Here is a 23,853-nt window from a genome sequence, read left to right on the forward strand (position 1 = left end):
GACCGCATAATTTGCTGCTTGCAGGACATTAAACTACAGAGGAGGTTACTTGTCATGTCTGACCTCACTCTGCAAATTGTCTTGGACGAAGCCAGGGCATCAGAATTGGCCGCTAAGTCTGTAGAAACCCTGCAGCACCAGGGCGCTTCACAGGACCTGCGGAAGAGCGCACACTCACATCGCAAGGCTGCAGAGGCCAAGAGCTGAGAAGGTGAAAAAGATGACAGCAGCCCCATGCGCAGTAGCCATGCCCAGCCGGCGCGCAAATTCAAACCACGTCTCTCACCTTGCGCTAGCTGCAGAGGAGACCATACCAGATTGTTTTGCTGTCTCCCGACGCGATCTGCCAGTGCTGCGAGCAAAAGGGGCACATCACCAAGGTTTTCCAAAGCAAGCTCCCCCCAACGACCTGGCAGCCACAAAGCCAACCTACCCACCAGCAGAAGCCCGACCAAGGGGCATGGCAGCCACCATCACGGTGCTCAGAGGGCAACAACAGAGTCACCATCACACCTCAATCAGTCAAGCCCACACAAGGCGGTGAAAGAAGCTGAAGGTCACAGTCCTCATCGAGGGCTCTCCATGCGAGATGAAGCAGGCTATCCCTAGCCTGAAGAAACAACATCTATGCACCCCTGACACCGCCTTTGCGATTACCAGGGGAACCGGGTCCCCATCGTGGGCCAAGGCACCTTCCGGGTGAACTTCAACAACTTCAGCGACCAGCTCCCAGTGACAATAGTCAGCGGAAACCTGCGGAGCCTCTTGGGACTGGTTCGAAGCCCTGGGGCTGGAAGTGACTGGTGTCAACAAGAGGACCGACGAACTACTCGCAAACCCTACCCCCTGAGATGTCAGTTTTTCGCATTGACTGTTTAGAGACTGGTTTGTCTCACTTAGTGACGTTGCCCACCACTCTGCCAGGCTCAACAATCAAACAGGTTTTGAACTGGGTGTAAAGGGGTGGCCCTAGGGGCCTGTGGGGTCTGATTTCAAAATGTATTATAATAAGAGAAATAACCTGTCTGTTGTTAAAGGCTATTTACTGTGGAGGGATCGGGTCGTTGTTTCACCCAAACTGCACATTGCAGTATTAGAGGATTTACATGTAGGGCATCCTGGAATTGTCAGGATGAAGTCTTTGGCTAGGAGTTACGTGTGATGGCCTAACATGGACAGGAAGCTCGAAGAATGGGTGGCTACCTGCACACCATGCCAGGAGTCCAGACCAGCTCCCCCAGAGGCACTCACTAAGGAGTGGGAGCGACCTCAAGCACCATGGTCTAGGGTGCACATTGACTTTGCTGGCCCAGTTCACGGCCAGACATTTCTCGTAGTTGTGGACACCTACTCAAAATGGTTAGAGGTAGTCCTGATGACCTCCACTATGGCAGAAGCCATCATCAAGGTGCTACGGAGACTTTTCTCCACGCATGGCCTGCCCGATGTCTTGGTCTCTGACAATGGGCCCCAATTCACAGCCATGCAATTTGAGACCTTCTTAGCAGCTCAGGAAATCAGGCATGCCCTGGTCGCACCATTCTATCCAGCCTCCAATGGTCAGGCGGAGAGAATGGTGAGATCTGCAAAAGAGGCCTCTCTAGGATTCGGACATTTAGCGTAGGGGATTCGATATACACCCACAACAACACCGGGGGAACTCTGTGGATTCCTGCCACAGTGATAGGCATCACCGGCCCTCGCTCTTACCTCCTAGAGTTCGAGGACGGTAGGAATTGGAGAAGGCATATTGACCAACTCCATGGCCGCCTCTCCAAATCCACTCTTAGACAACCAGAGGTAACTCCTGCACGAGTTAGCCAAAGCCCTACCCAAATGGAGCAAACACTCCTTCCATGGCCAGCTCAAGCCCTTAGGGTACTGGGAAACTTATCTGGTTATATGGCAGGCCCGCAGTGAGCTCCGAGCGAAGTGGCTCTAGAAGCTCCAGCCATGGCCTGTGAAAGGTTCCAGGAGCTTCCACCAAGCGGAGCTGTGGAGCAAATAGGTCTGTCCGACCTGTCCAAGGAAACCCCTCCTACTGAACTGCGCAGGTCAGGCAGAGCTACCCAAAAGCCGTCTATGCAACAAGTAGGATTGTTCCATCCAAGAGGGGAGGGGTGTTAGATACTTGCTCTAACTACAGTGGTTTCCACCAAGGTCCTCTGTTCCAGCGGGAACAGATGTTTAATCCTATTGGTCGAAGGGTCTGACAGCTCTCTATAAAAGAGCAGCTGTCAGACTCAACCTTCGCTGGATTGTTCTTACTTGTTGTACTTAATAAAGAGCTATTGTTACCATTAAGCCTGTGTGTGCCTATCCATTACCCAGTCTAACAGTTACATTGTATTTTAACTTATTTCTCTCATGAGATTTATCAAACCACTATAGATTAGAATGTAGGAAAACTTTCTATCCTATCGCTATATGTAAGGTGACCAACCGTCCTCCTTTAGGGAGGACAGGCCTTCTTTTGTAAGTTCTGTCCTCCCTCGAAAAGTGTCCTCCTATATGTCCTCCTTTTCGATATTTGAAGACTAATCTGTTGCGCGTTATGTGACGTATTTGTATTTGACATGACAATTCGTCAAGACTCAAGAATTTTTATCTAAAGAAATGCTAGACATTAAAATAGACGACAATTGTCTCTTTGAAGAAATTAGAAGACTGAATGTATATTTAAATTCTGAAAAATTAATACAATGGGAAAATCAACATGTTGAAATTGATAAAAGGGGGGGATATTTTCAGCCATTTCAAAAATGAACATATTCCATGTGAACATTTATTTATACTTGTTCAATTTACGTTGTGCTGCCCTGGAACTAATGCAGCAGTTGAAAGAATTTTTTTCAATTGCCAATGATTTTTTGACAAGTGAGAAATCGAGATTAAATGTTGATACTCTAGCTGCAGCACTTGCCGTAAAATTCAATATGAAGGATATTTCTTGTTCAGATATTTCCAATATATTGTTAGAAGATGATACATTGACAAAAAATATTAATTCAATGGAAAAGTACTCATTTAAATAATAATTAGCAGGCATGTCAGCATAATTACAATATAAAATGTTGCAAATGTTTTTATTATGCATATATCATATTTTAGTGTATTATTGTTGCAATGAATAAAATATTTCTTTTATTTATGATATATTTTTTCCAATTTATTTGTCCTCCTTTTCATTGTAAAAAAGTTGGTCACCTTACTATATGGATTGATTGATTGATTGATAGCTTCTAACATTCTTAAACTCAGAAGATAAACTGCAGAAGAGCAGATGGATATTATTTCCTGATAAGAAAAAGTTTAGTGCATTTTGTTTAATCTGTTTGTGAATTTTCAAACCACCTTTGTAGCTGATTTACTGTGCAAAGGAGAGGCTACATTTATCCTGTCCAATCAACTTTCCTCTTTCATTTTCTTTGTTGTGTTAACTATAAAAAGGAATGTGAGAAGGGTCTTGGTTCTCTCTTTTCATAGGGAGATCCCACTTTATCAGGGCACCCTAATAAACTGCTTTTAAATGATCTTCCAACTTGGTTGCTTATTGGGGAAATAAACCTAGGCAGAACCTAAGACCAGATTTGGCTATCAATTAGGAATGCATTTTTAATCAATTGTTTGACATGTGCGTGTATGCACTTTTTTTTACAGGGGGGCGGGGCACAAAAAAGCTAACGTGACCCATCCTTTCTTCTTCTTTTTTTGCATGCTTTATAAGGGGCATCTGCAATTTTGACTTATTTTATCAATAAATGTCAACATGACAAAATAACTCTGATTGAAGCCTGGCCCATTATATAGGCCTGTTTCAAAAGCTTAGCTTTGATTGGACATTCAGAACTGCCATTGTGAGGTTGTTGTTTTTTTAGTTGCTGCCTCTGTTTGACCCTGATCATCATCCTCCCCAACTGAGTTCTGGATGTAGCTGCTTCCTGAAGTTCTATGTGGGTTAAGTTGTTAATAATAATAATAATAATAATAATAAATTTATTTCTAAGCCGCACCCTCTCCCGAAGGACTCGGGGCGGCGTACAATAAAACACATAAAAACGAAAAAGACAATACACAAAAAGAATAAACAAACACGTGTACATGGAGGAGGTATGAAGATAAAAAGACAAATTAAAACATAATTTAAAATCCCCTTATAAAAGTCTAAAAGTCACCAAAAATTAAAAAACCCGTCAGGAGCAGTGTGCGCGAACTATGGTTGAGCCAGGCCAGCTACTTGAAATAGGTGCGTCTTGAGCTTTATCCGGAAGGCGCGGAGGTCGGAGGTAATCCTAATATCCGGGGGAAGGTCATTCCACAGGGCTGGGCCCGCGACAGAGAAGGCTCTACTCCTAGACGCCGCCCCCCGACATTGTCTGGTTGACGGCACCTGGAGGAGTCCCTCTCTGTGCGAGCGAATTGGTCGTAGGGATGTATGGGGCAGGATACGATCCTGCAAGTAGCTAGGTCCTGAGCCATGGAGCGCTTTAAAGATCGTTATCAAAACCTTGAAACGCACCCGGTAGACCACAGGGAGCCAGTGCAGCTCGCGCAGGAGAGGTGTTACATGGGAGTACCTTGTACTCCCGATAATCACCCGCGCGGCCGCGTTCTGGACCAACTGTAGTCTACGAGTGCATTTCAAGGGAAGCCCCATGTAGAGAGCGTTACAGTAGTCGCATGAGTGACTGTGCGCAAGGCATCCCGGTCCAATAGGGGGCGCAATTGGCGCACCAGGCGAACCTGGTGGAACGCCCCCCTTGCCACGGCTGTCAAATGGTCATCCATGGACAGCCGGGCATCAAGGAGGACGCCCAAATTGCACGCCCGCTCCACCGGGGCAAGTTGAACGCCCCCGATGGCCAGAGATGGAATTAACTGGTTGAACCGGGGGGCCGGAACCCACAGCCACTCCGTCTTGGAGGGGTTGAGCTTGAGTCGGTTGTCATCCATCCAGACCCGTACGGCTTCCACACACCGGGACATCATTTCGACGGCCTTGTTGGAGTGGTTCGGGGTGGAAATGTACAGCTGAGTATCATCAGCGTACAGATGGTATCCCACCCCGAAGCCACGGATGATCTCACCCAGCGGCTTCATATATGTGTTGAACAGGAGTGGCGAGAGGACCGACCCCTGTGGCACCCCACAAATAAGGGGGTAGAGAGTCGACCTCTGCTCCCCTGTCAACACACGTTGCGTCCGGCCGGAAAGGTAGGAGCGGAACCACCGTAAGACGGTGCCCCCGACCCCCAACCCCTCCAGTCGGCGCAACAGGATACCATGGTCGATGGTATCAAAAGCCGCCGAGAGGTCTAATAGGACCAGGATAGAGGAACAACCCCTATCTCTGGCCCTCCAGAGATCATCCACCAACGCGACCAAGGCCGTCTCCGTGCTGTGGCCAGGGCGGAAGCCGGACTGGCGCGGGTCTAGATAATCATTTTCCTCCAGATGTCGTGGAAACTGATAAGCCACCACACTCTCTACAACCTTCGCCAGAAAGGGAAGGTTGGAGACAGGACGATAATTGGCCAGCTCCGTAGGGTCCAGGGAAGGCTTCTTGAGTAAGGGTCTCACCACCGCCTCTTTCAAGGTGGCTGGAAGAGACCCCCCACCCAACGAAGCGTTCACTAGTCCCCTCGTATCTGCCCCTCCCTACGACCGTTGGAATCAAGAAGCCCTGCACAGGAACGACATCCTGTTAAATTTGTACTATCTGTTCTTGAGTGTGGATGTAGCCCTCCTTCTCTTTTACCTGAAATTTAGGTAAGGCAGAACAGGAAATGCCCCTCCTTTTGAGGTTGTTATTATAAGTAGTTTTGGAATATGTGGTGCTACTATAAACCCAATGCTAGCATAATGATTAATAAAAGCATTTTATTTTAGTAAATGTGACAAAATAGACAGTTGGGAAATTACATAGCTGAACCAAATTATACCAGACCACGAACAAGTGCCAGAAATTAATCAAGCAAAGAGGCAAACTTAGAAACAGGAATAATCATGAGAATGAAGACAATTCTACAGAGTAGAATCAAACAGTATTGAAAACAAAGAAATAATGCCTGCTGCTTTTGCTTATATTTTTCTTGCCAGTTCTGCATGTTTAACTCTAGTACTTTCAAAACTTGAGTATCAGGTAGACTCTGCTCCTTCAGCCCTTCCTACTACTCTCAGGAATCTACTGCCAATTTTAACTAGAAAAAAAAACCTTCTACCTGCCTCCTCCAGCCTTGAAAGGGATAGTAACTTTTGAAGAAATATTTGTTTTCTAGACAGAAAAAAATATTATTTACTTAGACTTGCATATAACATGAAGGCCACTATCAGTATTATCACCTCCATCCACTATCGGTGTTTCTCAAACTTGACAACTTTAAGATGTGTAAACTTTTTTTTATATTTAAAATTTTTATTTTTGAATTAACAGAAACAGACAAAACACAAAAAAAAAACCCCACAAAACCATCTTCCATTACAAATTGCAGAAAGTGTGTCAATTGGTTATAAAAGCTTCCGTGCATCCCTTCCACAGTCGTCACCTACAATTCACGTCAAATCATATATTTTACATCAAATATATTTATATATATTACTGTCATCATACCTCAACCTTCATTTGACTATGATTGTTTTTACGTCCTTTTATCTAAAATATTCCAGATTTAAAGCAAAACCACATAATGGCATTCCATTAGCTCTTCCCAATCCAATGTTATCATCCAATAACATTACATCTTTATAACATGTTCTAAATAAAAATTGGTTATATTTAAAACAGAGTTTCTAAACCTCCTTTCGTAGTTACCATTTGCAATTTATATCAAATTTCCTCTTATCAAACCAATACATATGTATACATTATTATTATTATCAATCATTTATTTAACTATATCCATTATCACTTTATTTTTTACATAATGCTCTAAAATTAACTAAGTTTGGCTTAATTTTTATAATAAACTTTCATATATCAACCTGTGTCTTTCCAGTAATAGTGCAGTCTTATGTCTATTGCCATTTGTGGCATTAGTATTCTGGTTAATTCCTTAGTAAATTTTGTATGGACTTCTCTTCACAACTTGTTGCTTGTCGCATATCTTGTATAAGCTCGAAACCCTCCATCTGCTTCTTCAATCAGCTTATCTTTGGTTATCACTAGTGCTTCTAACAAGATTTCTCTCGTTGGTTCCATAAATTCTTCTCTCCTTTCTTCTTCTATGCCTTGAAATCTGGGGTAAGGCTTCAGTTCATCTTTCTCCCCTTTCCTTATTCCACTCTTTCCATTTCCAACCACGCTCAGTTCACTGTCGGTATCAACAATTTTCTTATCTCTTTGTTTATTTTTTCCTTCAGTTTTAAGAGCTCTGACCTCCACTTTCCTCATTTGATGAACATCCTCAATTTTTCCATCAAATTTTACTGTTCTACAATCTATGATCTCCAATCTCTTCTCAATTTTCTCTGTTACTTCTAATAATTTTTGAATTTCAAACATAATCTTTTGCAATGTTAAGGTTTCTTTTTCATGTTGCGTCATTCTTCCAACTTGTAAACACTGCCACTCTAGCATTCAAAATTTTTTATTAGGTTTAAAGTAAGTTCATTTATAATCTTTCAAGACAAGGCTTTGTTTTCATTCCATTCCAGCTGCCAATGATGTTCCTGAAGAGCACCTGTATAAACAACCCATGCTCTTCTCACTATCACTCTCTGTAAACAAGCTGAAGAACCTTGAAATACAAAGTCAAATAATCAAAAAGAAAGGACAAGATTTCCAAGCCTCCAGCCTCCAAGTGGCACTGTTACTTCCTTTCCCTCTGTTTTTACCGCCCTCTTTGTATTCCTTTTATATCTTCTTTATATTCTGGGCTTAAAGAAAACAAAAAATTTAAGTGGAGCAAAAAGAAAAAAGACCATCCAATCCAGCATTATAAAAATAAAGAAAAAGATTGTAATCCATAGGTAAAAAAAAGAATATAAAAAGTAGAAGAAGAAAAACTAATCCGTTCAATTTAAGGAATAAGAAACATTTGCATTTGCATCCGTAAAAGAGAAAAAAAGGATAACAAACTGTCTAATGTGGCTTAATTTTGCCGCTTATACTCTTCTGTTTTCAAATTTAATTTAGCTTTCATTTTTTTAGGTAGACTCTTTTATAACAAAAGGATTTCCTCACCAGATGGACACACTTTCTCTTTCCATTTTCCTCCCATTCCGGAGCTGTCCCAACTTCAGCAGCTACAATGGCTGTGCTTCTATTGCCGGCAAAAAGAGATTCTCCTGGATCAATCAGGGACTTTGCGGTGTCCCTGAGATCAGCAGAACATACTCTTCCCTATCACCATCTCTTCAGGACGGTTTAGGTCCAAAAGGACCATGACTGCGATCTTGGAGCTCCAACATCGCACGTTGTGTTGTTACAACATCAGCATCCTCTTCCCAAGATGTGTAAACTTTAATTCCCATGCTGGCTGCGAATTCTGGAAGCTGAAGTCTAGTGTTTCTTAAAATTGCTAACTTTAGGAAACACTGCATTACATTATCTAACTTGCATTTCTGCTATTGATTCATATAGCAACATAGACCTGTATTATTTATGAATTTAAAATGTAGCTAGAAACCACATCTTGCAATGTATCAAGTACTGTCCAGTTTTTGCTTTGCTAGGCAGGGACCAAAACAGAAAGCTGATGCACAATGCTAATGACTGTGGTCCTTTTACATTTTATGTTCTCAGTTGTGGGAACATGGAGTACTATGATTTAGAAACTTAATAGGAATATATATTGTAAGTTTTTAAAGTTAAAAATGCTAGGTATTTAAATAATTGTATTTGTTCTGTAATAAAACAATCAGCATAGCATCTAGAAAATAAATGCAAAATAAAAATTAAGATTATTTAAAGGATTCAATGATTCAGAATTTATTCTTATTTTCAGCGAGTGAACGGAAAGAACATGGTGGCATCTATTCAATTAGCGATCAAGATATGGTCTTGTTCATGTTAAAACACCTTTCTAAAAAGAAAAGGGATTAAAAAGCCCTTGCTTTAGACATTACAGCCTAGTCGGCAAGCAAACTGGTTCCTCTCATTGAGGGGGGGGCAGGGGGGTTCCTGCCAGTTCTAACCTCTTCTATAGAAGAGATTCCACAAATCTACCATGCCATTTAGAACCAGTTCCAGCTCCCTCCACCCGCCCGTCCGTACCATGCTTGCCCCGCCCACCGCTCACTGATTGGCTGGCTCACCAATCGCTCCGCCCGCTTCTAAGAGTCCTATCTAAATCTTAAAGTCTTAAAGCTGTCAAGTTTGAACATCCCTGGGGTTTTTTTTCTAAAGGATTAGGGGTGCAAGGGTCTTGTAACTTGACAGCTTTAAGATTTGCATGCTTCAAATGCCAGAGTTTCTGAGCCAACATTTTGGTTGCTAAGCAAGAGCATTGTTAAGTGAGTTTCACCACATTTTACAAGTTGACCACGCCCACCCAGTCACATGACTGCCAAGCCGCTCCCACTCGGTCACATGGCTGGCAAGCCACTCTCCCCTCTCACATGGCCGCCAAGACACTCCCACAAAGCAGGCCACACCTACAGAAGAGATTCTAAAAAATTTTGAAACCCACCACCGGGGGGGGGGAGAGAGAAAAAAAATTGTATACTCACACACCCGCATATATTTATATATTCATAGTTCTCTGCATGCATACACTTATCTGTACTAGATAACCTATGACCTGTTGATCATGCATTGAGCAAAAGGTCATGCAGTCTGATGCAGCCAGAATGAGTGTTAAATTTATATGATCTATATTGCTATTAGTTGGATTTGAAAATTAACAGTGATTCCAAAATTGTCATGGCATAATGCTAAAGTAGGAACAACTTCTGACTTCTGCCTGGCATTCCCATTGACTTTGCTTGTGAGAAGCTGACTGGGTGTGTTGGAAATCACAGTTTCATGACTGTGAGCATGCTGCAACGTCCAGAGCTTTGCAAATAAAAGTGGCATTGATTTTGTTCAAACTTCAGTTCCACGAGAATAATAGGTCCCAGATTTGTTATGCATTCTTTAAGTTAGCAGAGTTGACAAAACTCAATATGGACTGAAGGTACACCCATGCACCCCCACGCACCTGCACATAAACACACATACACATAAAACACTGGGATAGAAAGAATTGTAATAGAAAAATACTAACAAAGAAGAACTAAGATTAAATTTAAAAAATTGTAATGGAAAGTATTGTGTGATTTCCTGATGCAATTTAAGTGAATATATTACCTGGCACACATATTGCCACCACATTGCCACAAATGCACACATACCTACTAGAAAACAAGCAAATCCTTTTGGTCTATTAAGAATGATGAAAATCCTTCTTACAGAGTTATGAGGGATAACAAGGTGGAAAAAAGCCTAACCATATTGCATATTTCAGAGGAGAACCTAGACTACTATTGTTACAAAATTGGCATAGTCTCTTCAATCCCAGTCCACTGCTGATCCCGCAAAGTTTCTTCTTCCTCTTCCTTGTTGCCGTAGTTACTATGCATCCACCCTCACCAAAAATATAGTCAGTGGTACTTGTGGCAATATTTTTACTTGTATGTGCTTATATGCAGTGTAGAAATAACAATGAATTTACTGTTTAAACATGTGATCTACAGAAGAGATAAATGAAGTTTGCGTTTGTGAGTCTATCTATTACAGATAGCAAAAAGAATAGAATTGTATCCACTGACTACATAAATGTTAGGAGCCATCATAGTGAACACTGGTTTTAAATTTAGCTTTTGTTTATTCAGATTTCACATAAAAATCTTTGGGCTGCAGCTTTGCAGTTGAGCACATTGTTAGCATGCAACAAATACAGATTAAACATTCTCAAAAAGGATGAACTTTTAATCTGTATTTGTTGCATGCTAACAAAGGATGAACTTTTAATCTGTATTTGTTGCATGCTAACAATGTGCTCAACTGAAAAGCTGCAGCCCAAATATTTTTATAAGAAATCTGAATAAATGTTCTGTTAACACACATGAAGGAAGAATCAAAATCATAGTTTTGCTTCAGGTTTTGGATGATGGGACCAAAAGGAGTTACATGGAGCCCCCCCACACCCAATCAGATTTCAAAGAGCTTTGATAATTTGGCTAATGTCCTTGGCCAGCATACCTAGTTTTGACAAAGGCAGCAATAATGCCACATTTTTCCAGGCACAAGCCACCATTTAAATTCTTTGCATTGTTCTTGATAAAGATGACATTTTCCTGTGATTTGCCTATGGTTAACTGAGCTGTCTAAATCTGAGTACCATCATTTCTGGGTTAGAGTGACCAAAATTTAAGGCCAATATCTACTCATGATCTTATTCACATTTGCCAAAAATGATGGCACATCTGGCTTGAGATAAGGTGCTTAATTACAGGAGAGCTGTAATATGTGGATAAGCAGCTACAAAAATGTTACATTGGTATGCATTTTTATGGGAAATGCTTTAGAAATACGACATTGAAAAGCATGTGCCCTCTCTTTTCATGGGCTCTAGTTATAATTTCCTTCCAATATCAGATTCTTTGTATGAGAGGGAGGAAAGGAAAGAGGGAGGGAAGGTTGGCTAGATTCCTCTGTTCGCAGCCCAAGCACCTACGCTCCTTGTCTGCCAATATTCTCAACCTGCTGCCCTCTAAATGTACAGAGATTATGACTCAAAAAAAGACTAGGAATAGTGCGAGGACCCTGTTTTAGGAGAATCTGTTCCAGGCTATTCTCTTGTTTCCTTGGCTCCCTGCTATATCGGTGTGATTTCCAATATTGTAAATAGTCTTCTTTATTAGCTTTTCCTTGCCAAAGAATAGCATGTCACCAGGACTGGTTTCAGGTTTAAGGAGGTGCTTGTCAAATTGCTTAGCCAGAACTTAAGTCTGAAAGAAGGAATTCATTAGCAACCATTTCAAAAAATGTGAGAAAGGAAACAAGACAGCTGCAAATTCCAATTTTTCCTGATAAGGAAAAGAGTTGGAGAAAGTGTTGTAACTGCAGGAGCTAGAGAGCCAGGATGCCTGTTCCTGTTGCCAGATTTTGTAGTAAAGTGTAACTTGCTAGGAGGAAAATTCTGTTATATAAAGTGGCCGCATGAATTTTGTAAGACCATTGCCAAGCAAAGATGAAGAAGATCTCTATGCCAGAGCCACCCAAGTTTATTTTAGGATTGTTCGGTTCTTCTTTTCTTACCACTCTAATTTCAGGGCAGAATCTCCTGGGGTGGTTCAATGACTTCTAAATCGTTCCTTTTCTTTTTCCGTGACACCTATTTAAGCTACTTATGAATCAATTCAAGATTCACTGTTTCTAGCAAGCAAGGAAGCATCTTTGATTAGTATTGGCCCAAGAAGTTGCCTAGTTATTAGGTCAACAGCCCCGCTGAGGATGTTGACCCCAGGGCAAAGACAGTGTTTTTCTTACCTTGAGCATCAGAGCTTTTCGTTCTTCCTCTGAGTTGAGTTCATCTGCTTGCCCCTGAGCTGTCCCCAAGAGTGTCCCCAGGAGGAGGAGCTGCATCAGAGCCCAAAGCTCCATGATGTCTTCTTCTCTGCACAGGTCTGTCCAAATGGTGGAAGAGGACACAAAGTCTCTTGAACTTGCACAGATATGCGGAAAGTATGACTCTTCTTTTTTTATCCGGGAATTCACTGCTGTCTGCCCACTCACTGGGGCAGAAATGAGGAGGGAGGAACAAAGCTTCAGCCATCCAGAAGCTGGAATGTCTAATCTGATCCAGATGTGAGAATATGAAGCCAAAACCTCACCCACACTGAACCTCAGCTCAGAACTGCCTGTGGGTTGTCACCTGGCCAGTTTAAATTTGAGGTTTTTTTTCCTTTTCATGGAATATAACTTTATGATGGCTACTATGGCGATGATGATGATGATGATGATGATGACACCTAAAATTCAAGGAGAGCTAATCCTTATGATGTAAAAGCATGTACATTTGTACATATTTACACATGAAATCAGGGATGCGGTAGCTTAGTAACTAAGACGCTGTGCTTGTCTATCAGAAAGGTTGGCTTTTCAGCGGTTCAAATCCCTAGCGCTGTGTAACAGAGTGAGCTCCCATTACTTGTCTCAGCTTCTGCCAATCTAGCAGTTCGAAAGAATGTAAAAATGCAAGTAGAAAAAATAGGAACCACCTTTGGTGGGAAGGTAACAGCGCTCCTGGCGCCTTCGACGTTTAGTCATGCTGGCCACATGACCACGGAGACATCTTTGGACAGCGCTGGGTCTTCAGCTTTGAAACAGAGATGAGCACTGCCCCCTAGAGTAGGGAATGGCTAACACATATGTGCGAGGGGAACCTTTACCTTTTACATATGAAATAATGTACCATAAAATATATAATGTAATGTAAACAATGCATTTCAATTGGAAGATGCTGCATCTAATTCACGAAAGACGGTTTTTACCTTAACTTGTAAAGGAGCAGTGCAAATGGAAGCATAGAAAAAATGGCAAGCCAGCCCAAAAGGCATTTGTAGATTCCTGCTGCAAAGGACAATACAAATACAAAATGGGCAGGTTTGACCTTCCAATAAGAAATGGTCATGCTGTGTATGGTTCTATCAAAATATATTGCAAATGTAAGAGCTTTTGTATATATATTATTAGTTGTTTCTTTGCAACTAGTTGGTGGCAAATGACACTGGGCAAGGTAGACTGAAGGGGCCAATGTACATTATGTTTCTTTTTAATACCATCAGCGTAGGAAATTTTGATTAAATATAGAGGACATATTATAGTCCCCAACCCATGCCCTTTTATTAATTATACGTTGAGGTTTTTTCTAGGCTTTTTATTGCCTATTTTACTGCCATTTCTTACAGTTTTCATGTACTACTATGTTATGAATGTTGAAATATAGTATATTATAACTTTTAACAAGGCAAACACCTTTAAATATGAAAAATTATTTTTGCAACATTTTTATCCACCTTCATCATTTTGTTCCATTTCCTCTCATTTCAGGAAGGTGGTAATTGGTCAGGTGTTTTCTTGTGATAGTGGATATTTAATTTTAGTTGCACAATTGTAAACTAAAGTGTAACCACACTTTAAAACCTGCCTATATTCATCCATCCATCCTTCCATTGATTCATACAGAATTGTTCATTAATTTGTTAGATTTCTTTCTTTCCAAAAACTCAAGACAGCATTATAAGTAGTCCTCATTTAGCAGCCTTTTTGCACTTATAGTGGTGATGAAAAAAAACAACTTTCAACCTACCAATCTTTACAAACTTTGCAAGTCTGTAAAATAAAGGAAAGTTCTAAATAAGATCATAAGCACAGTTGTGTTTTCATTTAGTGACCACTTTATTTATGACCAAGTTGCCAATCCCAATTGTGATCACAAAATGACCACAATACAGGAATCTTCATAGAGATGGGGAGTTAAGTGATGAAGCATGCTAGTAATATTGTAACCAAACTCTTCCCTTACATATTTGCAAATGAATTGGAAGCAAATATGAAAATGTAGGGCTTCCATTGTGACATCATAATCAGTGGTGAGATTCAAAATTTTTACTAAGGTTCTGTGGGCGTGGCTTGGTGGGAGTGGCAAGAGAAGGATATTGTAAAATGTCCATTCCTTCCCCACTCCAGGGGAAGGTTACTCCAAAATCCCCATTTCCTCCAGATCAGCTGGAACCTGGGAGGCAGAGAATAGATGGGGATGGGGGCCATTCACAGGTGGTATTACCGGTTCTCCAAACTACTCAAAATTTCCACTACCGGTTCTCCAAAACTGGTTATAACCTGCTGAATACCATCTCTGATCATAATGCGTATTTCTCCATCATCATGGAAATAGTTCTGGGTTACAATAAGCATGTTGTCTATCTATGGGATAACCATGTTTTAAGAACAGAGATGTGAAATTACCTTTGTGCTTTCCTGCTTCTTCTGCAGTTTCAACAGTATATTGCCAATTTCTTGGCATGAGTTTCCATGGTAAATACAAATGATAAAGCACATATGATCTTTCAAAAGCTGTCTTCTTGTCCTATGCATTGGCCTAAGACCTTTGCTCAAATTAAAAATTCAGTAAATATTCTGATGAATTCATTATATCTGAGCAGCAGTTATTCCTAAAAATAAATAATACCAAGCCAGAGATGCTTCAGAAACAAAAGTGGGTCCAGAATAATCTGCTTTCAGAAGGTTTCTCTCATTTTCACCTGAAGGATATTTCATTCCACTTTTGACTATTGGAAATACTATACCACCAGTTAACAGTTAGCTCTCACCATATTTGAGTCTCTTCTCTGCCAGAATGACAGCTTCCATCAGTGAAATGAATGGAAAAAAGGAAGGCAGCTGCTAACAATCTCTCTGACAACCTGGATCCTAGTCTCAATGAGGACAGCCTTTGGCACTGTAATTTTAATGGCTGTGAGCTACTTTAGAAGGAGAATTTGGCACAAAAGCAAGGCTACAATTAATATAATACATCAAATGCCTATACCATCCAAAATATGTCTGCATATCATATCCCTGCAATATGTGGCTATAATACCACTCTGTCGTATATTTGTATATGATTCAGTGAGCTCTGTATATATATATAAATGAGTTTCTGTATCTCACTCACTAGAACTGAGCAGATAGTAGATCAGGATTCAGGATCGAGTCCTGGGTGAGTCACAGCCAATTACTAAGGATCTTCCAATTGTTTAACCATAGCAACACTTTCCTCTAAGGAAATTAGGTTAGTGAAATAGAGAAAGCTAGGGAAAATAATAATGGACTCTGTTCAAAAGAGTTTTCCTAGAATTGAAAATATATATTTGCTCTGAACCAAAGTATAAACATGGCCCAGAAACCTCATTCTCTGCCACAACCTCAAAATGTAATCTTCATCTCATTCCCAGCTTGTACCTGAGTAAGTTTAAAGTTGTCCTGAGCAGTTCCAGGTTTGAAGGAGGGCTGTTTCCCTTCTCCTGGTTCAATTTTGGTCCAGGTTATGACCTCGCAGTCTTCACTAATCATTTGCTTGCTGATGGATTAGGAATTTCAAGTTGCTGCAGATCCACCTCATTAGTCAGTGCTCTCTAGGACTATTTTAACTTGAGCCACAGGAGACATTGGACCAGGGGTAAGATGTTATGGATTTGCCCAGGTTCAGGAGAACCCATAGCTAACGTTATGGCTGGTTCGGAGAACCTCCAAATTCCACCCCTGGCTAGCCCTGCCCACCCCTCCCCTCCCAGGAGTCTCCAACAGCCAGTTTTGGATGCGAGGTAAGTGCAATGCCCCAACGGAGGCTTGGGGAGGGGGACAAATGGACTTCCTGGAAAGCCTCCGGAGCCCAGGGGAGGCAGTTTTCTCCCTCCCAGAGGCTCAAGGAAAGCCTCCGGAGCCTGAGAAAGGTGAAAACACACCACCACCCCGCTGTGGTGCAGGAGGCCAACCAGGCCATGCCCACGACGGCCACGTCCATCCAGCAATTGGGCAAAGAACCCATTGCTGAAATTTTTGAAGCCCACCCCTGCATTGGATCCTGGCTTGTTCAGAGGCTTTTGTCTACATAAGATTTGATGAGTGCTTTTCACAGCATTTGTTAAGTCTCATGTGTCGTTCAGTTGCTAAGTTGTGTCTAACTCTTCATGACTCCATGGATCACAACATGCCATGTTCCCTTCTTCTCCTCTGTCTCCCAGAGTTTGCCCAAATTCATGCTCATTGCATCAATGACACTATCTAACCATCTCATCGTCTGCCAACCCCTCCTCCTCTTGCCTTCAATCTTTCTCAACCTCAGGGTTTTTTTTCCAACAAGTCTTCTCTTCTCATTAAGTGGCCAAAGTATTTGAGCTTTAGCTTCAGCTAGTCTCTTGTGGCTCCTTAGAAATACAGGTTTAGTGCTCTACTGAAAGAATACTAATCCCACTTGGCCCAGAAAGTACATTTAAACTGGGAAAACATGCTGGGCTCTGCCTGCTTTGTGTTGGTAGTTCTGCTATCATTGCATCCCCTACATGATTTCCATTACAAGGTTTTATATTGCTAAACTTTTTATTATCCCTCAGGACTATACAAAAACACTACAAGTGATGTTCTGACTGTAGAATGCTTCCAGGATTAACCTTATTCAGCTGCAGTTTCCATGGCTGTTTATGCAATGTCTCACCATTACTTATGTTCAGGAGTCGGTTGCTGCTGGCATTACTGCCAGTTCGGCGTGCACACCCATTTTACGTGCGCGCCCTTCACTTTGCTTGCACGAGCATCAGACATGCATGTGCAGTTGCTCATAAATCGGTTTGCGCATGCACAGAACATTTAAAAAATGAAAAAAATAACATGATGCACCGACTGGGGAACCAGTTCAGAGGTGTGGCAGGCTGTGGTCACTGCCGGTTCCGGCAACCCAGGCCAGCAAACACTCAGCTGAACCAGCCCGAACTGGTAGGAACCTACCTCTGCTTATGTCCCCACTGATAGGGAGTGTATATCAGTAGCAGCTGCATTGTTCCAGTGGTCTAGCCTGGTATATGTGTTCTTCTTGATCATTCCTTGCCTACTTTTGCATGCTGCCAATCATGAGCTCAGAAGTGGGTTCCTTGGTAGTTCATGGTCTTAGTAATCTTTTAGAAGAATCTGAAACAATGACCAGATACAGCGTAATAAACAGGTAACAGGAACAGAAAAGAGAAGGGATTGTTCTGAGCAGGTGCATTGGGAGATTTCCTTCACTCCATGGCCCATCTCACTATTAACCCCTGCCTCCAATAACTATAATCCATCAGATACTCCTGCATACAGGTTTAGTGGTTTTTTTTCAGAAGAATGCTTCATTATTTACTATTTATTAAATATTGATGCTGTCAATTTTGCCTGTAAGGTGACTGTGGGTGGTTTACAGATTGTAAAAAATAGAAAAATAATTAAAATATTAAAATTATTCAAATTAAAAAATTAAAACTATACAAAAGATATATCTAAAAGACGGATAGCACAGGGATGAGGTCTTCTTACCCCATCAACTACCCACCTCCAGCTCAGGGCCCCAAGCCAACGAGCCAAACCAAGTTTTAATGTTCTTCTGAAAGGCCAAAAGGGTGGGAGTAGTTCTCACCTCCGACAGAGTTTTCCACAGGGACACAGCAGAAAAGGCTCTTCTCCTTTATCCCACCTGCTGAAATCCATAGGGTCCATAGGAAGGCTCTTTTGCTGGGTGGAAGTGAGATGGGCTAGTCTCATTAGAGTTAGATGGCTCCTCAGATACCCCAGATCCATGTCATATAGGGCTTTAAAGGTAATAACCAACACTTAGAATTGGACTCGGAAGCAAACCAGTAATCCATACAAGTCACCCAACAGTAACGTTATATGTAACACCATAGGGCCCCCCCAGAACTATGTGTATTGCTGCATACTGCATCAGCTGTACGCTATGAATACTGTTCAAGGGTAGCCCCATGTAGAGGTGTTGCAGTAATCCAAGTAAGAGACGACTAGGACATGAGTGACCACGAGCAAGGCTTCAGTACATGTGTGTGTGTGTGTGTGTGTGTGTGTGTACATATAGCAATTACTTGTAGAAATAGTTTACCTGATAGTAACAGGTACAGAAGAAAGATTGCACAGAATATCAAGACATCTCCTTCCAGTATACTCTGCTTGCCATATATTGGTCAGACTACTTGACAGAAAGCTAAAAACTTGCCCTTCTAACATCTATCTAAACTTGTTCCAGACTGTATTTGGAAGACAATTTGTTCTTGTTTCCCCACCGATGCTGGGTGGGAGGGAAAACAAAGCTGTGGGAATCCACCAATCCCTTTCCTTGACTTGGACTGCAGTAAGTACACTGGAACAGCATCATATATCAGCTTCATTACTGTGGCATATTTGGGAGGAACATAATTTATGCTGGCAGTTCAAGGTGGTGGATAGCACTTTAAACTTGTCTATGAGGATGAGGTCTGAGCATTCTTCTTCCCATTTACTGAACTATTATTTAGCACTTGGTTCCAGATAGACGACTTCAAGATTTAGGCAAAAATTAAGGAGAATCACTCCAATTAAAATTAATTCATCCCACCCCATTCACCATTGTTCGTGGCTTTCAATTATATCTCAGGAGCATCTATACTTTTTGACATCTCACTGCTTCTACATACTGAATCATCCATGGAAAATGAACTTACAGTGTTTTATCAAGTATAAATAGAGAGAACCCCAAGAACTATAGAAAGATAATTCAGGACTCCATGCAACCTTAGGGCCATAATCTCCCCACCCCTGGCAGAAAACAGGAAATAAGGAATTATTGCTATACATCTTGCGATAGACTAAGATGTATTTTTAAAAGACACAAATAGTTTTGCATAAAAGAACACTATTTTAAACATTTCTGAGCTTAGGATAGGACAACCTACAATTAATAACCACAGTATTTAATTGTTATTAATGGTGATAATGTATATATTCATATTTACATGTAACACTATCGTGGATATCTGGGCAGTAGAATGGGATCTACTGGTTCTGCATGATACCCAGTAGATCACCACAGGTCTTATTCCTAGTAGTTCAACAACCATAAGAAAGGTTGTGTAATAGGAGATTTTCTCAATTTATTAGAGCAGATTACCTTGGGAATTATTTAGCGTAGGAATTGTCCTCTGGGAGAATTATTTAGCGTAGGAATTGTCCTCTGGGAGAAACTCTGGGAGTTGAAGTCCACAAGTTATTCAAATTAAAAGTCTTAAAGTTGCCAAGGTTGGAGATCTCTGATTTAGCAGTTGTTGACTCAACAAATATGTTTGGTGAATCCAGTCAGATGTATCATATCTGATTTGGTACATGCAAGCCATTTTAGGACACAGTTCATTGGATCCAGAAAAGAACAATCTATTCTTAGATCCACAGGTTGTATTGGGTTTTATTCTTGTGATACCAAGTTTCAACATTATTGAAGTTCAAAGTTCTAAGAATATATTTCATAAACTTGATGCCTGTCCACATCCACTATATGTCATCATCTAAAAAATAATTAGAACTGTCTGGCAAAGAAAGACAATGTTCCTCAATTGTAATAGGTGAGAAACTAGCAGATAAACTAAATGAGTTTATTCTAAAGTAGATACTTTGGGGTTCACTGTTCTACGCATCTACAGCAAACCAGCTCTCAAAAATAATAAGAAACATTTCTAGAACTTATTGAATTTGTTGAGGAATATTTTATGCTGCCTTTCTTATAGTACAAGTCTTTGGACTGTACTATGTGGCATTTTTCAATTAACATCTGAAATAATGAGATGTCTATATCATTTAAACATACAAAATTGCAGATTTCAAAACTGGGATTTTACAAAACCCCTTGTCCCTATTCCAAGAGTAATAGTATGCAACAGTATATTGTAGAATCTCCAAAATAACCAATGGGACCAGGCAAAATTCAATGTGTATACATATACATCCACACATAATGATTCATACAGACATAATGATAACTGTTGTTGGTTCCAGACATTTCCCATTACAAGTTCCATTCTTCCCTGAATGTTCATGTATCCAAGCATATCGAATTACAAGACATGGCATTATAAATGTATCTAATTACATTTACAGCAAACGCCGCCGGCACTTCTGCTGCAGGAATGGGGAACTTGTAGTCCCATACTGTCACTGAACTATAACTCCCAACATTTTTAGGCATTGGCCATTCTGGATAAGCCTTTCTAAGCTATAGTACAGCAACATCTGAAGGGTGAAACTTCTTTCTTTAGCCAGATTGTTCCCTCTACTCAATCCCTTTCATGGTATCTGTCCTATGGGAAGAAACAGGGGAAAGAGGGAACAGGGAATATTCTTCCTAACAGTGACGTGCAGTCAGGTGAGGCAGGTGAGGCACAGCCTCACCACTCTCATCATGAAAAAAAAAAGTAAAAGGAAAAAGCTGAGCTAGTTGCTGCCTCACCGTGGATGACTCTGCTTAACCTCACTGGTGCTCTCCCTCCCCAAGTGTAGTGACTTCCTCCCCAGGCCCCCATTCATTTCTCCCTCTCACACACACAGCTGGATAAAACGATATAAAAATCTAGCCCAGCTTCACTGATTACAAGTTTGAAAAGGCAACGTGGCTCCACCTGCAATCAACTCTGCTTAACCTCACTGGTGCTCTCCCTCCCTAAGTGTAGTGACTTCCTCCTCAGGCCCCCATTCATTTCTCTCTCTCACACACACAGCTGGATAAAACTATATAAAAATCTAGCCCAGCTTCACTGATTACAAGTTTGAAAAGGCAACGTGGCTCCACCTGCAATCAAACTACACTTGGGGAGGGAGAGCACAAGCGAGCACTGAGGAGACCACAGGAGGAAGCAGGAAGCCAGGCAAAGAGCCATGCTGTAGTACACACACTTCCCCCCAGCCTCTTTCTTTTGGAAGGCTCGGCTCCCCTCCGGCTTCTCTGCCTCTCCTCTCACCCCAGCCTGCCAGCAGGAGGTGGTGGGTGGGCTTTATTGTGTTCCAGGCATTTCCCACCCAGACAGCAGGCTGTATTTGCAATGGTGGAGGTGTTTGAGAAAGGCAGCAGGGGAATGGGGGGGGGATGGCAGAGGAGCTGCTTTCAAGCCACTGGAAAAGATATCCAATCCAACTTTTGTGTGTGTGTGGGTTTGTTTCAGAGTGAGTGAGAGAGGGAAGGGGTAGGAGAGATAGTCCAATCCAACTTCTGTGTGTGTGTGTGTGTGTGTGTGTGTGTGTGTGTGTGTGTTTGAGAGAGGGGGAGGAAGGGAGAGAGGGAGGAAGGAGGGGAAGGAGAAGAAAAAGAAAAAGAAAGAAGGAGCAAAGGAGAAAAACAAATGCTGTCGCTTTAAATTGGAACTGAGCATGCCTGGCTGTGGAATTCTGGGAGTTGAAGTCCACAAGTCTAAAAATATTTGAAACCCAGCACTGTGTCAGTGCCTCACCAGTCATAAACCTCACCGCACGTCACTGCTTCCTAAACATATATGGTTTTTAATAAACCTCTGCATTTTAAAGAGCCTAGCAGATCTTGGTTGAGCTCCCAAAAGAAATACAGGAACTATCAAACTTGAAGAAGTTGATACACGGTTCAGAAGGTATTCATGGCTTATTTTCTGTCAATCTCTCATTAATAAAGACTATAACTACAGGGTTGCCATTTCCTTTTCATGTAGGGCATTATGTTGACATGTTGGGATATAAAATTTGGTTTTTTTTATTTTAAGCAGCTTCAAATGGGGACTGAGACATGTGTTTCTCCCGTAGAGGTTTAATGTAGGTACTTATTTTCATTTTTTATTAAATTCTGAATGCTTAAAAATGAGGTTGGATCACACCTATGGGCTTGTGAGCGAGGAGTTCTCCCTTTCTGATCTTACATCAAATTATATCTATCCAGCCAGTGCCATATATAATTCTGCATTTTCCGTGTTCTTAAAAAAATATATTGTTATTATACAATATATAGAAATATATCGTATTACCTTTTCATTGTTTTAACAATATCAGAATTAAAATCAAATTAGTTAAAATACATTAGATGTGTACAATGTAGAAATGAGTAATTCAATAAAAATCTCTCTGTGTAAAGATATGTGTGTGGGAGTGTCAGTATGAAACTATAGATCTCCTAAAATTCTACAAATATTAGGCAATAATGCCATGCAGACGGACATGCATAGCAGTATCAGTTAACCAAAAGTTCATAGTGTGGTTCACACATATTTAATTCTTCTTACCCCTTTGACTCACCCAGGTCATACTAGTTTTCCAAATTTTTAGGGCAAATACTGAGCATTGTGCATGGACAAGCAACAATTTACTGTTGTTACAGCCTGTTGTTAGTATGTGAATTTGGGTTACACAATTTGCATATGGTGATGCATTGAGTTGTATGAGGCAAGTCCACACTTTTTGGAGTATAACTGTGAATTATGGTTTAGGATACGGGAATGACTTGGCAGCCAGGAGCTGCATTTCAATAGTTAGCGGCACTGTATTTTACAAAATAAGTACATAGCTTAAAATTGAACAGCTATTATTTCAGATTGCTGGCTTAGTCTTGCTGGAGTCTGTGCGACCCAAAAATATGACTGGACTCTACAGATGACAGATCGCCCAGCCTTAATATGTTGTTTCAACCATGTGGTTTATTTAAGCAACATGATTAAAGCAAGATTCCACACAATAAATAAAGCTGTTATGTAAGTTCTATTCTAAATATTATTTCTGATTGGTGAAATCAGGGACAAAGAATGAAGTGAAACATATACAGGTAGTCCTTGACTTACAACAGTTCATTTAATGATCATTCAAAGTTACAACTGCACTTAAAAAAGTGACAAGATGATTTTTCACACTTATGACCATCATAGCATCCCACAGTCATGCCATCAAAATCCAGATACTTGGCCACTGAATCATATTTAGTGATGGCTGTAGCGTGCAAGGCAATGCGAACCCCATTTGCAATTGTCTGACAAGTCAACGGGGAAGCCAGGATTCACTTAACAACTTTGGCAAAAAGGGTCATAAAACGGAGCAAAATTCTCTTAATAATTGTCTCATTTAGCAACATAACTTTTGGCCTCAATTGTGGTTGTAAGTGAAGGACTATTGTAAAGTTGGTTCCTCACGCAGATCTTTATCCCAGGTGCCACAATTGAATCCCAACCAGGAGGCTAGTACAGATACACAAGGCTAAGGTACCATTACAAAATAAGACTGGGTGCTCGGTGTGAATGTTGCAGCCAAACATCTAAAGTACAAACACGAGCGAGTTTTTAAATGGGAGATATTACACA

The 23,853-nt window shown here is 41.1% G+C and overlaps 1 protein-coding gene across 1 annotated transcript in view; it reads right to left on the reverse strand.

The window, feature by feature from the left end:
* CLEC11A (C-type lectin domain containing 11A) overlaps positions 1 to 12,690 on the reverse strand; it is a 35,987-nt gene extending 23,297 nt beyond the window's left edge. Inside the window, exon 1 of the mRNA XM_081970825.1 lies at positions 12,473 to 12,690. Within this exon, the coding sequence (XP_081826951.1) occupies positions 12,473 to 12,586 (114 nt within the window). The 5' untranslated portion in view covers positions 12,587 to 12,690. The remainder of the gene's footprint in view (positions 1 to 12,472) is intronic.
* Positions 12,691 to 23,853: the final 11,163 nt, after the last annotated feature.

The sequence above is a fragment of the Natrix helvetica genome, assembly GCF_964273705.1.
Source record: "Natrix helvetica genome assembly, chromosome: Z".
In the NCBI taxonomy this organism is placed as follows: domain Eukaryota; kingdom Metazoa; phylum Chordata; class Lepidosauria; order Squamata; family Natricidae; genus Natrix; species Natrix helvetica.